This window comes from Paralichthys olivaceus, chromosome 2 (genome assembly GCF_024713975.1).
Source record: "Paralichthys olivaceus isolate ysfri-2021 chromosome 2, ASM2471397v2, whole genome shotgun sequence".
Classification (NCBI taxonomy): domain Eukaryota; kingdom Metazoa; phylum Chordata; class Actinopteri; order Pleuronectiformes; family Paralichthyidae; genus Paralichthys; species Paralichthys olivaceus.
Window position 1 is genome coordinate 14530860 of NC_091094.1, and position 18136 is coordinate 14548995.

The 18136-nt window shown below is 42.1% G+C and overlaps 1 protein-coding gene across 2 annotated transcripts; it reads left to right on the forward strand.

Moving 5' to 3' along the window:
- The first annotated feature begins 1349 nt into the window (after positions 1-1349).
- Positions 1350-17738, forward strand: per3 (period circadian clock 3). 2 transcript variants are annotated; one of them, XM_020086866.2, is made up of 22 exons: positions 1350-1508; positions 6343-6716; positions 7200-7360; positions 7456-7574; positions 8025-8223; positions 8763-8814; positions 9281-9429; positions 9647-9725; positions 9831-9937; positions 10217-10373; positions 10589-10697; positions 11328-11456; positions 11559-11667; positions 11917-12028; positions 12119-12258; positions 12353-12511; positions 12711-12962; positions 13048-13916; positions 14098-14284; positions 14600-14786; positions 16074-16224; positions 16314-17738. In XM_020086866.2, exons 2-22 carry the CDS (start codon positions 6439-6441, stop codon positions 16434-16436), a joined length of 3828 nt encoding a protein of 1275 aa, XP_019942425.2. In that variant the 5' UTR covers positions 1350-1508; positions 6343-6438; the 3' UTR covers positions 16437-17738. The 2 variants fall into 2 exon arrangements, with proteins under 2 accessions (XP_019942425.2, XP_069393686.1); XM_069537585.1 differs by lacking the exon at positions 1350-1508 and adding an exon at positions 5161-5299.
- Positions 17739-18136: the final 398 nt, after the last annotated feature.

The following is an 18136-nucleotide window of genomic DNA, read 5'->3' on the forward strand; positions in this document are numbered from 1 at the left end:
AGGCCATGTACAAATTTCAATGGGGAAAAAGAAGGAATTCTGACTCAGAATTATAGAATCATTTATTTTATTTTCAAATAAAAAATTCTAGTAGCCTGAATCCTTCTCTGTCTCCAACTAATCCTAAAGCAAATTAACAGAACAACTATCAAAGTTTTCAGAGAAAAATAAAACTAGACTAAAATAGTTTGGTTCATTTTTCAGTAAGTACATTTCAGTAGTGAAAAAATCAGTGAGAGTGCAGATTACAACCAACTGAATACCTTTCTACATACCCCTTCTTTTTTTACTGTAAGTAGGCAAACGTACAGCACTCTCAACATAAAACCGTGAAATTCCTTCTAGAGAACATTTTTCCCATTTTGTAAAAACAGGGCAACATGGAGGACCCTGAGGCAGAGGACTCCCTACCTATAGAGATATGAAGGCCTTATTTTAAAACAATGAAAAACAAAATTGGTGAGACCAAAAGAGGCGGTCTTGATTCAGATCAAATTTAACCATGATTTTGTCCATTTGCTGTATGAAACTTTATGGTTGTGACTTTCTCATCATTTAAGGAAAACTGAGGCAAACTAGTCACCCATTAAACAGTCAAGGCCTCTGTAGCTCACGTGGGTAGAGGAGGAGATGAAATATCTCATTTCAATTTGGTACGACTGCAGTTAAAAGCCACTGTAACTATAACATTGTGGCAACAAGATTATCTGTTCATTTAGGCCAACATCAGATGCATGTCCTTTAATAAAACCAATCAATGTCAATTACAGAGAGAGGCAGCGCACAGGTAAGGATGACGCCTGGATGTAGATATCTCACATGGATGTCCGCAGTATGTCATGCAAAGCTTTTTAATGCAGTGGCAAACCAAAAGGAGTAGGATCGGATATATTCAATGTAACAAAACCATCCACAGACATGTATGTAAAAATAAAACATGAGTGAATGTTGTATTCCATGTCTGCCAACAGCTCCCATGACGCACTGGACCTTCAACCATCACAGAAATAGCAACAGTTACATTTGAGATGGAGACTTTTTTTGGAGTGTTGTTTAAAAAATGACTCTGATCATTGATTATGAATGAATCCCGTCTCTGTAGTCCCCTGGTTATGTGTCAGTCCATTCAGCGAGCAGCAGGGCGGATGACGTGGGGACTGATGTGAGCGTGTTCGGAGCGCTCAGCTCAGGGTTGTTGCTCTGTTGCGTAACATGGAGATCCACGTGAACCGCCACCAGAGCCCGGACACAACACGCCCACTCTCGGAGGCCCTATCCAATCACACGACGCATTCAAATAACACCTGTCCAATCACCGCGGGGTGGGCGGGGTTGCGCGGTACCGGCCTCACGTTGCGCAAATGTGTCAAGCGTCCCGGCAGAGCTGGAGCTGCAGCGACGGAAGTCACCGCATGTTTGTAATGTTAATCACAACCTGCAGACGGCTTTAATATAGGTGACCTTCTTTCCCTGGACACTGGGGCTGAATCGAACGTGTCGCCGAAAAGGTAAATATTCCTCAAAGAGAACACCGGTGGTTTGAGGCGTCGTTGCCGAGTTGGCGAACAAGTGAAGCGAGCGAAGCACCTCGCCCACGGCACCGAGCCGAGAGAGAGGAGCGTGGATGTAAACAAGCCAGGTTGAGCCGGGAGACTCCTCTGTTTCCCCGCCGGTGTGTTGTTCACAGTGTGTGTGTTGTTCACTGTGTGTGTGTTGTTCACAGTGTGTGTGTGTTGTTCACTGTGTGTGTGTTGTTCACTGTGTGTGTGTGTGTGTGTGTGTGTGTGTGTGTGTGTGTGTGTGTGTGTGTGTGTGTGTGTGTGTGTGTGTGCTCTGTCCCAGCGGCGCGGGGCTTCACGTGTACACACAGCGTGAAAGCGCTGCTCAGTAGCATGCGATGCTATCATGTTAGCTTATCGTAGAGGTGGGATTTATGGCTCTTTGGAGGGAGCCGGATCTTTGAGTTCCGTTCATTTCAGAGAGCCATTCAAAAGACTGGCTCATTTGGCTCATTTTTATATGTATTCACTTTTAAGAAGCCAGCCTGGGGTTAATTCATTTCATCCTGGAAATAATCACAGGGAGGAATGATGGGCTGAGATCTGGACCAGAATCATTTTGAACTCAGATTTCCCACCAATATTTGAGTTAGAATTATTATTTCTTTGTTTTGCACTGAGGCACTCACGTGAAGGGAGCGTGCACAACTTGTTGCTCTCTCCGTCCCACTCGGTGGAGGAGCTTGTGTGAGCAACTGTGAACCACAGGTGTGAACTCAGGGAGAGAGAATAAAAAGAACGGCTCCCAACCAAACGCGACCCGGTTCCCATCGTTCATGTTAATGAGCCGGTCTAAAGATTCAGTTCGTTCGTGAACGTCACGACTCTAGCTCGTGAGCCTGAGGTCTGCCCGCGGCAGGTTCGGCTCACCTGAAGCTCCCACCTTAGCCATGGGTTAGAACAATATAATGTCATGTAGCACGCCTTGTTTGTTGCTAAATTCCGATTCGTTTTTCAAAATACTGGAAAAAGAAAAAAGTAATTGCAGTTTTTTTAGCTTGTCATGTGAGCCCCTGACTTTCAATCAGTGCCATATTGTAATACTACTCTGGAGAAATAGAACACCTCTGTTTGTATTGCATTTTAGTGCTTCTTCTATTTCCAACAGCTCCCATGTCATGTAATGAAGATGATGTCAAACAATGATGTTTCGGCGGCTTTCACACCAAAGTCTGAATCAAAGCACCATGATTTCTGTCCATCTGCTGTATGTAAACACTGTTTATGGTTCCAACTTTCTCACCCTATAAGGGAAATTGAGGCAAGCTTGTCACCCATTAAACAGTCAAGGCCATTGCAGCTTGGTACAACCACAGTTAAAAGCCAGTGACTATACATTTATTCCAAATTGTGATTCTATGCTGGTCAGTTAAAACACACATCTGTGTACTGGTTTTCAGGAATATCCATCCTTAAACAGCGAGTTGTGCTGTTTACTGTGTCAACAACAATCTAAAGCTAATCTTGATATTGACAATACATTAATAACAAGTAAAGCTATCATAGTTACTGTTGCTCTAACTAGCAAGCCAGCAATTTACAATATAAGCTAAGGTTTGAAACGCACACCCCTAACTCTACTCTTGGCCTTGCAGTCATGTCAGTGCCAGGGTTACTAATTGCTTTGTTTCATAGCTACATTTTACTATGTCACCAAATGTGATTTGTTGCTGTCCAGATGTGTGACTCCTCTCACAGTAACACCGTTATTTCAGCAGTGAATGTAGTCCTCTGCTTAAGCCTTGACGTGTGGTGGTGAGTGAGGTTATTGAGGTTATTGAGGTTATTGAGGTTATTGAGGTTATTGAGGTCAGTGGGTTTATGTGGGTAGGGGGTAGTGAACCATCAAACGAGTGTCATGTTATGAGTGGGAGTCGGTCTGTTGTTGAATCCTGGAAACAGTACCTATTCCTAGTGGATGAAGGCGGCGTTGACCTTAAATCCTCTTTCAAATCTGTGTTGTTTGTGTATGTTTATTTTATATGCAGTGATAATCTTATGTATTTGAGCTGGCTTATAAACAGGTTTACCTACAAGGTCACTATACTACCTCAGTCCTATAAATATTTAACTTGGAAGATGTCAGTCAGGCCTTTAAACCCAGATCCTCTTAACTATGTCCCTCATTAAATATTTGTTAACCTTAATTTGTATATAGACCGCAATTACACATTGTCAGTATGTAAATGTAATTTAATTGTATTGTAATTTCATAAGCGTATATTGTCGATCCTCTAATGTATATCCTGCCAGGCTTTTACTTGCATATCTGAAAGAATCTTGTGTTTACTTGTAATGTGTATTTATGTAGGTATGGGTCCGAAGCAGAATCAGAAATAATTTATTGATCCCCTGTGGAAATATAATATAAATAAGAACAATGTCAAATATGTACATTATACTAAAATATATACATATACTTTATTAAAGTATAAACAACTATAGTGTGTCTGAGAAAATCTATTAGTTTCTTGTCATCTAACAATTAAATTTGACTTTATCAAAAAGATGTATATTTATATTGAGACAGAAAGAAGACATTGGATATACAAGTGGAGTTGAGCATAGAAAATACATGGATTGTTGTAGTGTTTGTAATGTCTCGATTGGTCTTTTACCACCAGTGTATATTGTGTGTAAACAGGCTTCATAAGGGCTTTTACATTTGTCAAAATAGGAACTATTGCCGCCTGGTACTGGCTTGATATTTTGTTTATGCCGCAGATATGATAAGAAAGGCAAGCTCTTTAGTGCAGCAAGGGTGGTACCACAAGCAATGTAGTGCTGGGTGAAAATTCAATATTCTCATTCATCGTTATCATTTATTGACTTTCAGAAGAGTCATATAATTTACTGTTATCTTCTCACATTTTGATCATTTTGATCAACTGTAAAGAAAAAGACTGATTCACTACTCAGAGTTTGTTTATATTTTCAAAAAATATGCATCTGGTCCATCTGGGTTTTACTCCTGTTTCACTATCGATGTGTCAGAAAAGCATTAATAATTCATATTATTTAGGTTATTGTGATAGTTGACCAGTCAATGACCTGTCAATCGATTTGGGAGTGACCCTGTGCTTTGAACAAGTACTCAAACTCTAGAAGGGGAGAGAAGTAACCTACTTGACCTTAGTGTGGTCTTGTTTGTGTGCTGTAAAGTTGATGTAAGTAAAACTGGGTTTTTGTATGTGTGTTGTATAGTTCTAATGTCACAAGTAATGGGATGTTGTTTTTTACACTTTGAATTCAGCAGACTGGTTATGTAATCATGCAGTGATGACATGACCAACAACATTTTATCGACTCCTGCTTGTGTCCATCAGTCTATCTCCCTCTGTCTTTATCTGTGTCTCTCTTGTCAGTACCTTGTTTCAGTGCGGCATGTATTTGGTGGTAGCTGCAGCTTGTGTTTGTATATCTGCTATTTAGTTCCCGGAAAAAAGGCTGGCTGAAGAATGTTGATTTAAGAAGGTGAACTGGGGTAATGCACCTTTTGGTTTTGTTTTGCTTGATGTGTCAGTGGAGCTAATTCGATGTTGGGGCTAATGGACACTTGGATGACACCACACAAGCAGTATGGAGGCATTTTCAGTTTTTTTCTGGTTTTTTTACGTTTGAAGAAGTGGTCGACATTTAGTTCAATTGTTTTGGATTTAGCTGCAACAGTATTTACCTCTGAAACTCCTGAAGTGTTTTGTGGACTCAAACACTTCACCCACCCCTCCATCTGCATAGTGGTGAGTAGATAATGAGTGCATTTTCATCCCTTTGATGGGCAGACTTTTCCCTTTATGTTACTGTGTTTTAAGAGAAACAGATATATAGTGAGCCATTATACTTTATTTTGTATTTCCCCCTCCCTGTCATAGCAGGAATAAGCATGTAATCTAAAGTTATATCACCCCTGTTTGTTGTGTTTATAAATATTGTTATATATATTGTGATGTCCAGATATATAATGAGATGAGATAGAATAATCCTTAATTAGTCCCACAATGGGGAAATTTGCCAGGTTATGGCAGCAAAAGGGGGTAGTAAAAATTGACATGCAGTTAAAGTAATAAAAAATGAAACAAACAATATAAACACAAATATAAGGAATGGAAAATTATTTATACAAAATGAACTGAATATATTGTAACAGTATAGTTGGATCAAGTACATTTTATTCATACAGCCACAAATCACAACATGTGTTATCTCAGGGCATTTTTCATACAGAGCGGGTCTAGATCATAGTCTTTTTAACATTATTTACAAAGACCCAGGGCCAAACAACAGTGAAGAGAAACTTTCTCTTATGAGACAGAAACAATCAGGCTGAGGGTGGGATGGCCATCAACTGGTTGTATTTAGAGAAGGAAAAAATAATATGGGATTGAGACATAAAATTTCAACAGAGAAAACGTAACATGCACACCATCATTTCAATTATTAAAATTGTACCTTCTCAGAGCATAAAACCAGAATAATGTGTCTTCAGGGGTTTGCACAGCTTGCTTCATGGTACCATGACTTTAAGGCTTCAAGGTTAATAATTTCCAGTTCCTCTAGATCACACTCTGTTTTGAACAAGCCCACCAGCCTCACATTGTCAACTGGGCTAACATGGAGGACAGTGCTATTACCACATAATTTGTCATGATTTCTTCATGAGACCTGAGGCACCAGGTCGACACCAGCTGCTAATTTGTCCATGCTCAAATCTTTTGCTCAAATCCTGCAAACCTTTTCTGATAATGCTTATGGTCATCTCCCCTCGTTTCCCTCTGTCTTACAGTGCTGATAAATTATCATCACCACATGGAACTCATGCCCTCTTCTGAAGAACTATGAAGACCTTTACTGATCACGATAACTGGACCTATTGCTACTGATGTGTGACCAAAGTGCGGAGATGCCTGGGGGTGACAGCGGCCCAGATGGGGAGGAACCCGTGCAATCACCAGCTACAGGTGAAGGTAGAGGGGAGGAGAGAGTGACGTCCGGGCAGCAGGACAGAGGGGCGCAGGGGAGAGGAGAGGAGAGCGGTGCTTCAGGTGGAGAAGTCGGGCAGGAAGATGAAGAGATGACCAGTGGTTCACATGACCTCTCCTCCTCGGCCAATCACAGCCCTGGGAGTGCCACTGGATCCACCTCCGTTTCAATCAAGAGGTATTTGCCCTGACATTTCTGTAAACATTCACAACACAGTGACTTTAAGTTTAAGTTTAAAATGCACTGAAGTCCATAGCACATCATAGCACTGCCTTTGTGAGTCAGTCTACAGAATTTCTTGTTAATCCATTTAAGAGTTTAGACACCTTAGTATCAGCTAACTACAACTTTGTTTTTATCTCTTGCCTTGACATTTTCGATCAGATATAACAGATATCAGATGAACAATGTCCTTACCAATGTAAGAGCTGAGATCTTGTAACATAACAACATGCTAATGAACAGAACAAAACATGCCAGACCAACAAAGAGGTTGTTAACAAATCAGTTTAGTCAGATTACTATGGTTACCACTGATGTAGAAATAAAAGTCAAGCATGCTCATAATATTGCATGGGAAAACTGAGTGCACATGGCCATGACAAATGTAGTGGAACAAAGATGATTGTGTTTAATGTTATTGCATCTCTGATTCTGTAGCAGTGAGCATGCAGATGGTGGCAGAGGGCAGGCCCACAGAGAAGTGAAGGTCACCGTGGCTGAGATGAAGAAGAGGCTTCCGTCAGACAAGCGCAGTCGCAGCAAAGCCAGCACTGTGGAGGCCTTACATTACGCACTCAACTGTGTCAAACAAGTGCAAGGTAACCTGGCCCAACAGACAGCTGGAAAACATTTTTTTACCCTTTTTCCACCAAACCTGCCAACACATTTTTCCTTTTTGTGCTTTTGTCTGCAGCCAATAGTGAATACTACAAACTGCTGATTAGAACTGGCCAGGATGAGAGGAGAGATGCCACCGTTTGCTCCCTGGAAGAGTTGGAAAGAGTCACGTCTGAACACACCCTTAAAAACACGGTACATACTCCCATAATACACACACGAGAACTAATGATACTTCACATTCTTGCCTCAATTGTAGCCTACATTTGTCACTGAAAACACACAAGGCATCACCTGTGGATAGGTTTTTTTGTGAGTAATTCTTAAATCATATCTTTATGCTTCCATGCCGGCGGCAGCCAGTGGTCGGAGGCATCATGTTTTCGTGTTGTCTGTCCGTCCCATTCCAGAATTTGGTGGCCAGAGGTCAATGTCATTGTGACCTCACAAAGCACATTTTTTTCCCTTGAATGCAATATCTCTGAATCGCCTCGAGGGAATTCTTTCACATAAACATATATTTTTGCCTCACGCTTGGGCATGTGTGTGAGTGTATGCGTGTCTTTTGCTTTTATGTGTCTGTGACTTGGCTCGCTTGTGTACGTGTTTCTTTCTACATGTGCGTGTGTACGTCTCTGTATCTAGGACTCGTTCGTGGTTGTCTTCTCCCTCTCGAGCGGCCGCGTGCTGTACGCGTCAGAACAGGCTCACACCATTCTGAGCTGCAAGAGGAAGTTCCTAGAGTCGGCCAAGTTTGTGGAGCTGCTCTTCCACCAAGATGTTAATGTCTTCTACGCGCACACGGCTCAGCCGCACCTGCCACCCTGGAGCAACTCGCACACAGGTGTGTTTGTACCACATTTTATAAACTTTCAGTTTATTCTTATTTTTTAAGGTAAGGTTAAGGAATCAACTTTAAATATAAATTTTTAAATATTTTTAAATTTGTAAAAGTAAAAATGTTTTAAATTTAGGTTAATTCTAGTATATAGGGACTGGCTGTAACAGACAAATACTTAAGCATTAAAATGAGTCTTGTATTGTACTTCGGTCCTTTTTATAATAGTCTGCTTTGCATATTATGAGATACATAGATTCTTTATTTATCCCTATAGCTTTGATAACATTAACCATAACATTCTCAGGGCATTATCCACATACTGACATAATAAAAACACCAATAGACATAACCAACACTTTAATTTACATTACACCTTAATCTGCTATGGATTGACAGAGATAGACATTCAGACATTGTTAATTTTCAAACATATGTCAAACTTTATAACTGTGATTTTTAGTCTTAGTTTTGGCTTTATATTTGTGTGCCCATGTGTATTTTCACATGCAAATACCACTTTCCTCTGTTGTCTGTCTCTGCAGCCGGGGTTCTGTTTGACTGTGCGCAAGTCAAGTCCTTCTTCTGCAGAATCAGGTCAGTATCTGAAATCTATTAATTTTGTTAAGTTAGACATGAAATAATTTAGTGATTGCAGAATCAAATAATCTTTCTTGGAAGAGCACAAAAGATATGAATTCCATCCTTTCTTGTAGAATAGTATCAGAAAAGCTCTGCAGTTACTAATCTTTACCAATAAATATAAGTAAAGGTCACCAAAGGGTCAGTTTTCAGAGCTCTTCATTCATCCTGACCCCTATGGGATGTTGTTACGAGCTATACAGCACAGATAAAGACGGAGCAAGTCATCGCTGTATTATTGTAGCACACAGACATCAGTGTTTAAGGTGAGACCAGTCTGGAAATGGATAGACATGACTATATCAGCATTTGTTTAGTTTCCTGTAAAGCGTCTACTAGTGTTTGTCCTGAACTAAAGAGTTAAAAAGCTTGTTTTCTTATGTGATCACAAAGGAAAGTAAAATTAATATGTTTATTTTAGGGGCAAGAAGGACCGTGAGGGTGAGATGCATTACAATCCATTCCGGATTACGCCGTACCTGCTGAAGGTGCAGGGAACAGGAGCAAGTGGGGAGGAGGAGGAGCCATGCTCCCTGGCGCTGGCTGAACGCATCATCTCTGGATATGAAGGTACAGTCATATGTAGTGGTGCGACCGAGTGGTAGTAGTTGAGTAGAAGATAATTTTCCATTTTTATTCTACTCTTCAGCCAGCCCAGAGATGTTTCTGTTAAATTTGTAAACAAAAAAACATTTTAATTTGATTACTCATGCTGCACGCTCATCACTATGCTAAGGCATATGTAGATGCACATGTACTTCCTAATGTTTGGTATTTGTTCATGCAGCACCTCGTATCCCCATGGACAAGCGCATCTTCACCACCACACACTCCCCTGGTTGTGTGTTTCTTGAAGTGGATGACAGGTCCAGACACACACAAAAAATGTGCACAACCAGAGTTTGAACTGTATGTTAAGCTATTAAATGGCAGTGTGTAGATGAAGTTGACGTTACAGTTATTATCCACAGGGCTGTGCCGTTGCTAGGATACCTTCCTCAGGATCTGATTGGCACGTCGTTGCTGACTTGTATTCATCCAGAAGACCGGCCCCTCTTGCTGTCTATGCACCGGAAAGGTACATGCTCAAGGAAGGTTTATTTGAAGTAGCTCATTTCGAACGTTATTAATAGCAAATAGTAATGTCGGGAGTAGTAGAGAGTACAATAGGGTTATGGTAATTTTTCAATGAATGCATTTGTAGGAAAAATATGATGTACATTAACCAGTAACAGAAGTTTTTTTACCCAGCGTTAATATCCATCCAAGTTTTCCCTCAAGGTTGTTTTTTAAGGACCAGTCTCTCATTCAGTTTATTACATCTCTCTCTTGTTTTCACTCTTGTTACCATGTGTAGTGTTGAAGTATGCTGGCCAGCCACCATTCGAGCACTCTCCAGTGCGTCTTCGCTGTCAGAATGGAGACTACATCACCTTGGACACAAGCTGGTCCAGTTTCATCAACCCATGGAGCCGCAAGGTGGCCTTTATCATCGGACGGCATAAAGTCAGAACGTAAGGAGCAAAAGCACTCTCACAAAAAAGATAATAATTTGGTGTATTCAAAAGTAAGGTCGTTGTGCCTTCAATGTTCAATGAGGATTTGGATTTTGCATCTGTCTTAATACCCACCTTTTTTTCAGTGAAGTGCTGCAGCAGCATTGATATTGCTAAGAAATTAAATTGCATTACAATAAAGCAGATGTCTCTGTGCTTTTCTCTGCCTGTAGGAGTCCACTGAATGAGGATGTATTTGCTGCTCAGACTCAGGAGGATTTTGCAGTCAGTCATGAGGAAATTAAAGACCTGCAGGCAAAGATCTACAAGCTTTTCCTGCAGGTGAATATTTCTTTGTTGAAAAAACATTCAAAACATTGAAATAACATTTTTAGGTATTTATCAAAAGGGAAAAAGTAAAGAAAATGTACTTTTTAAATTAAATCTAAACTCAAGATAACCTTGCTCCTCTGTTTTGTATCATAATGACATTTTCCTGTGGGTTTTCTTGGTTGCTTATTTAAGAAATGATATTCAGACTGATATATGTTAGTTTTAATGCATTACTTTTGTCACATTACTTTTACGTCTGGTGTCCAGGGGTTTTTAATCACCTAAAACAGAGACTTTTAGAAAGGCTGCTGCCCAGTTTAAGTTTAAAAACTCCAGGGTTTTGTTTTATTATGGACAGGCAGAGATTGAGACACCCTTGTTCTCTTTTCTGATTGGAAGACAATATGCATACACACACAGCACTTCCAACACAATCTGTGCTGCCTGATCACAGCTGGGTTTTCTCAGATCCACTCAGGTATTTGAAAACAGGAAACGTGGATCCGAACCCAAATGGGTCAGGTCTCTGGTCCCACTCAAGTGTAGTCACATGCAGCCTCATAGACTTATCTTTTCTGGGATGTCATGCATTCTTTTTGTGTTCATGTGTATGAGAATTACCTTGTCTCTTTGCCTCAGCCGGTCCACAACAATGGTTCCAGTGGTTACGGTAGTCTGGGAAGTAACGGATCTCATGAGCATTACATCAGCGTCGCTTCTTCAAGTGACAGCAATGGTAACCTATGGGAGGACTCACACCGGGAACCGGTGAGACAGCGACTTCACTTGTCAGCGGACCAATGGTAGCTCATTTGCTCTTGCTAAGTTTAATCACACTGTTTTATTTTGTGTGTGTGTGTATTCTTGCAGATGACTTTGCAGCAGATCTGTGCTGACGTGAACAGAGTGAAGAGTTGGGGTCAGCAGGCTTATCTGGATTCCAACCACAAAGTTTCTCTTTTTGGAAAACCTGCCACAGGTAATGTAGTCCCCCACACACACCAACTTCATTATACTTACAATTAGTGCATTCAACATTTATGAGCTCATGTTACTGTGTTTCAGTTCTCAAAGGTTAAGGTTACATTGACCTTCATATAAAAGGTCTATAGAAATATGTACACAGAAACTGCACGGGTTGGCTGAGGCATACAACCGCAGTGCAGCTATTCTAGTTCTTTAATAAGTGCAATTATTTTATTATTAAAAATACCCTTTATTCATCCAGCACGTCTGCTGCCTGCAGCCTTAAACACTGAGGTCAGAGATCATGAAGAAAGCAGGAAGCAAACACACATTCCTTCCTATCAGCAAATTAACTGTGTGGACAACATCATCAGGTGTGTGGTCTTAACCATGCTTGAATCAGTTCAGTTTACTACAAGACAAAGTATGAAATTTATTAATTACTCCAATTCTCTCTGTTGTAGATATTTGGAAAGCTGTACAGGTCCAGCCCTTAAGCGCAAGAGTGAGTCTCATTCCCTGGCCACCTCATCTTCTTCATCCTCTACCTCAGAAGATGACAAGCCTGCTGGAGCTGCAGAAATGGCTCAGGACAACTCAGATGGTATAAACACATGACTTTCTCTTCTGTAAAATTCTCTAACATTCTTTGCTGAAGCAACATGAACTGGTACTTATTTACTTACTTGTGTGTCTAGGGGTGGTTTTGGACAGTGAGGTGTCAGTGGGCCCTGCAGCTGTAGTGGGAGCACCTCTCACAGACATCACGATGTCTACCAAGGCCATGAGTGTGGTCTCAGTCACTAGTCAGTGTTCATACAGCAGCACCATCGTACATGTGCCGCAGCCTGAGTCAGGTATATAAACACGCCCTCATGTCTGTGTTACGATCTTATGCAACTCTATGGTTCCAGTGGTTATGGTAGTCTGGGAAGTACCTCTATAAGGAGTTAAATATTCATTTAGAAAAGCTTTGGATCCCTCTCTGTTTGTGAGCTGTCAGGGAAGGCCTGTAAACCACTGAACAAGTCTTTGTTCCTCAATGTTCAACCACAGAGGCCACAGCACCAGAGGATGCACCGATGGGCAGTGAGCCTGCTGATGTTGCTCCCACCCACATCCGTCCAGCCCCGAGCCCTGCAGCAGAGGAGCGAAGGTTTGTAGGTCTCACCAAGCAGGTGCTGTCAGCTCATACCCAGAAGGAGGAGCAAGAGTATGTGGATCGCTTCCGCCACCGCATCCTCCAGAGCCCCTACAGCTCCTACCTGCAGCTGGACAACAGCTCGATGGCTCACTCCCATCAACAAGGTACTTACATGTGTAGTAATGCTTTTTTTATAATACCATCTCATTGAGGAAATGCTAACTAAAATTTTTGTCCATCTCACTATAGGTGATTACCTACGTCCATTAAGCGGCGGTGGTTGGAAACGCTCTCGGAGAGGAAAGCCTAGGTATAAGCGCCCCAAACCCCAGGGTTCCTCAGATAGCTATGCCTCCCCACCTGGCCCTCCTAGCCGTGTCCCTGACTCTTCCTGGCCTCCGTCAGAGTCCTCTCAGCCCCAGATGGGGGTGCCTTACAGCCAAACATCCCCACTCCAGACGCCATTCTTCCCTATGATGGCGACTCAGCCTGGTCCAGAGCAGCCGCCCAGAGCACAACAGATGCCTGGACCGACTCCTGTATTGCTAAGGCCTCCAGACCAAACCCAGCTCAGCTACAGCTTCAACACCATACAGTCAACTCAGAGCCTGTCAGGCATGCAACCAATCCAGATGGAGTCCATTCAGACTCTGCAGAACCTGCAGAACTTTCACACCATGCAGCCCATGGCCCCAGCCCATACCATCAACCCTTACTTGGCTCCTGTCATGGCTGTCATCCTTCCCAACTACCAAACCTTCACTGCAGGTTACCCATCCATGTTCCCTCCATCAGGTACCTCCATGCTGCCCCAGGCACCCATCACCATGATGGGCTTTGCCCCTGACAGTGCCCCTTTCCTGCAGCCTCAGTTCGAAACCCAGCCTAGCCCCCACACTATGACCTCCCCGGGCCCTCTGCTTTGCTCTCCCAGACCCAGCTCCTCTGTTGGGGAAGAGGAGGAGGCACCTGAAGCCCGGGCTTTATTCTCCAGCTCTCGCTCAAGCTCTCCACTGCAGCTCAACCTTCTGCAGGAGGAGCTGCCTAAGCCAAGTGAGGGGCAGAGCAGCACCGGGCACAACCACACAGAGAGCCTCCATGAAAAACATGCCAACGAGGTTAGTCAGCTCTTGTTCATCAATCTTCACCTACTTTATACTTTCTTACATGTTTAAAAAAAAAACATAATTCTGTCATTAGGTGGATTTTAATGCATAGCCAGTACAGTATAAACAGTTGTGAAGTCCAGGGAACCAAATTGTGGTGTATTTCTGACCTTAAGACCTTTTCCCTTCTCAGACTGACACCCCCAGTGACTCTGGGAACCATGATGCCCAGTCTACATCCAGTGAGATGCTTGACCTGCTACTGCAGGAGGATGCCAGGTCAGGGACCGGATCCAACGCCTCAGGATCAGGGGAGTCTGGAGGCTCGTTGCGATCTGGATCTGGATCTGGTTCCAATGGAACCTCCACCTCTCACACTGGTAGGAAGGACAAAACTAACACTTTCAATCCATCTTACATTTAAGTTATAACGATTGTCTTAATACATTGAGAATATAACATTTGAGCACACTAGATATAGTGAAATAATATTAGACATCTTTTGGTATTTTTGTCATCATAATGTTATGATGAATATGTATTGTTTACTTTTTTGTAACATTTATTAGCCAATTGAAATGAGCAACAAATATGTGCTTGGTCCGAGATGCTGGTGCTAGTGAGACATCTGGTGGCAATGGATATTGTATGTGTAACCTCTGAAGACAGAGACTGACATATTAATGGCTTTACAGGCAGCAGCAACAGCAGCAAATACTTCGCCAGCAATGATTCATCAGACACGTCGCACAGAGCCCGCAAGAGCCAGGAGGTACCAGCAGAGAACCAGCACAGCTTCGACACACGTGTGGAGACCTCCCTGTGGAGCATGATCCAGCACACACCTGAGCAAGTCATGATGACGTACCAGATCCACACCAGGTACACACAGCGACACTCCTGGTGTTTCCATTCCTTTCTCAATAAACAGAATAATCTGTTGTGTTAAGACCTTTGACAGCTGTCAGGAAGCAGCTGCTTTTTACATCACGGATTGAAATGTGACCAGAAAAGGAAAATGCTTGAAAATGCCAACACATACAGAGCAGAACAGAATTTCTTCCCTACTCTGTCACTAGTTCCTGTGAGCTGTGCTCTGTTGTTAAACCTTCATTAACCCTTAAACATGGTGACATTGGAAATTGGAATGGCACTCAGTAGAGCAAATGCCTCCACCTCTGCCAAGGCCCAATAGTTCCCTAATGAAACCATATTTAAATTAACTAGATCTGGATTTTTATTTGGATCTGCACCAAATTGTACACACTGATAAGCATCAGTCCCAAAGAGAGAGAGCACATGTAAAGAAAATAAAACTTGGAAAAGAAACTATAAGGAGCAAGGTGGCATAAGTATTACTTCAATAAATGGTCACATTAAAATATTTCTTTAGATTTTTTTTCTAGCTGTAAAAATTCAACAATCACTTGTAGATTCTGCACTTTGGTGATTTTAAAATCTTTCAGCTGAATTTAAGTCAAAATAAAAAACTTTATTGTCAGTCCAACTTTCTCAAGATCAAACGCTATTTGACATTTGAGGTTTCGAGACCATGGAAATGTTTTTGAAACTGTATTTTTAAGACTGGCTTTGTAGACTTGTGGTCATTTCAATGACATGCTACCCATATGACAGTTGCTCTATGACTTGGCCTCTCTGAGTGCCATGGTCTTAACTTAAACATACAAATCTTTTATCAAAGCTAAATTAAAACAATTGATCATTTGCTCTGCGTTTGTGTGGTGATTGTAGGTGAGTATGGACCAAGAGAACTCCTGTTTGTTTGATGCAATCCCTTGATTTAATCATGTAATGACATCAGTATGAAATTAAGGGGATGCACACAAACAAATACATAGTGATTTCACTGTTTAGCAGTCCAACAAAGGCTCGTCATGACTCCATGTGCAGCAGCTAATTCACTTGAAAGAAGTGGCAAACAGTGACTAAGGCAAGGAAGACCTATAACAAGTCCCCTCATGCAAAGGCTAATGAATTAACTTCTTTGGCAAATGTAGAAGAAAAGAAAGACAAGAAGAAGCATAGATGAGATGATTGAGTTATTCTTGGAACCATGTGGCTCCCAGAGCATTTCAAAGGAAGATCTTGTTAAATTAAGATATGCGAGACAAGGCACTCTCACACCTTTCTATTTCTTATTTTAACCAGGGACCAGAATGAGGTGTTAGCAGAAGACAAGGAGAAGCTTCGGGTTATTCAGCCTCTCCAGCCCTGGTTCAGCCAGGAGCAGAGAGAAGAGCTGGCTGAAGTCCATCCCTGGATCCAACAGCACACTATCCCACAAGAGATTGATACACAGGTGGGGATCTTCACACACTCACCACAAATAAAAGTCCTTCTCTTTGACCACCCGAAACCACTTCTGACTTTTCTTTTTGTGTTTGTCAGGGTTGTGTGACCTGCAGCTCAGGAGCAGGGGTCACCCACTTCCCTCACCCACCTGCCCCAGAGAGCTCCTCCCCTCGGGACAGCCCTCAGCAGGACTTCAGTGGACCTGTGGTGGACACTTGATAGACATAAATAAAAAATAAATAAATAAACAACCAATACCCTGTTTACAGTGAACCAGCCCTGCCAGAGACCCTCCCAGAAAGTCCCGCCATGCATCTTCTTCTGACCAGTCCAGAGGAGCGCGTGCGTCCCTTTGCTTTAGATTGATGTTTAACTTGTTATGTGAAGTCATCGGATGCTGGACCAGGCCCTGAGGAGTGGAGGAGGGGGGGGAGAGACAGCATTCTCACTGGCATTTTCTCTCAGTCGGCCTAACATTGGACAATGAATATTTAACCTCTCTTCTCATTGTGTCTATCTGTCGGGCTAGTTTATATCCAAGACTGATCAACTCCTTTGGTGCCATGAGCCACTTGATGCCCAACTGAGGAGGAGGAGGGGGGTTGTACAGTTGCTAAACATGAGCACTGTGTACTTGCACCCAGTCTGCTTGACCAGTGACTGGGTGACTAAGACAGCGCTGGCCCAGTTCGAGTATAACAGCAGCAGACTCTGCTCCAGTGAGACGGAGCGCAGGTTGTACAGTATACATGTACCACATCATCTCCTTCAGTGACTTACTAACTTACCATGGATTACACATGGTAGTATTCTTTTCTTTCCCTGATGGGCACTAAGAAAAAGGCACTGTTTATAATGTTCAGATTTGAATGTTGTATTTTAATTGTTATTATTCCATCAGTTCTTGTTTAGAGCATCATTGTTTTTTATGTTCACAAACAACAGTAAACATCTCGATATTTTCAGATTGAATTTAGCACAACATAAATGCACCCCAGTTACTTCAAACATCCTGTTGCAGGTTCTTTCCTCTACCCAGCATCCTGCCTGGTCCTCACCCTGCAGTACCTGTAGATGACCTCCAACTGTAAACAGACACATCAGGGCCCCAAATATCCTCTGGCCCTGTGTTTACTCTCTGAATGAATTCCCCCCTCACACTCTGCATAGCTGTTTGTCTGACTGACTGTGTGTTTGTGTGAAACAGAGCGACAGAGGAATCAACTAATGCGTTGTAGTTCCTATAGAATGGATCAGAGGGCAGGTGATCTCATGAATGTAGGAGTCTGTGTGTGAGCAAGCTGCTTCCTTTGACACAGTTGTCCAAAAGTGCAGGACAGACCAGGGTTTCCTACTGTTTTTAGATGGAAAATATATATATATATATATAGCTGCCATGTGTTTTATAGAAAATGTTTATCACAAAACAAACTTCACGAAGTGTATAGAAAGCCATTTGTGTTGATTTCAGGGACTGTCTGACACAAAGGAATGAATAAATGATCAACGATCTAACATGCACTCAAGTGTAATTGTCTGAAAAGCGCAATACACAAACTAGAATGTCCCTCAGGAGAGCACATACCTCCCCCAAGGCCCAACAGTCCTTAAATCGAATCAAGCTGCAGCAAATTTCACACAGTCGTAGCTATCAGTCCCCTCTATGTGCCTGGTTTTTTTAAATTATGATCCATGAATTGCTTTCTGTAAAAATGTGAAAATGTTGTAAAAAATAAAAAAAAGCTTTATCTCGCACTGCTGAAAAAAGTAAAAAAATATTCCTGGATCTGCCTTCTCATCTGGATCCTCACCAAAATTCAATGGGTTCTTCGCTGACCCATACCACATCCTTCCACCAAGTTTTGTGATAATCCAATGAGTTGTATATGTGTATATGTGTTTTACTCCCTGAATGGACA

What these genes read in the sequence shown, in the direction of transcription:
- per3 (XM_020086866.2), top strand. Translation starts at nt 6,439, where the DNA reads ATGTGTGACCAAAGTGCGGAGATGCCTGGGGGTGACAGCGGCCCAGAT. An exon ending in TTTCTTGAAGTGGATGACAG is followed by an intron (nt 9,726 to 9,830) that starts GTCCAGACACAC and finishes TATTATCCACAG; the next exon opens with GGCTGTGCCGTTGCTAGGAT. An exon ending in TGTGCCGCAGCCTGAGTCAG is followed by an intron (nt 12,512 to 12,710) that starts GTATATAAACAC and finishes GTTCAACCACAG; the next exon opens with AGGCCACAGCACCAGAGGAT.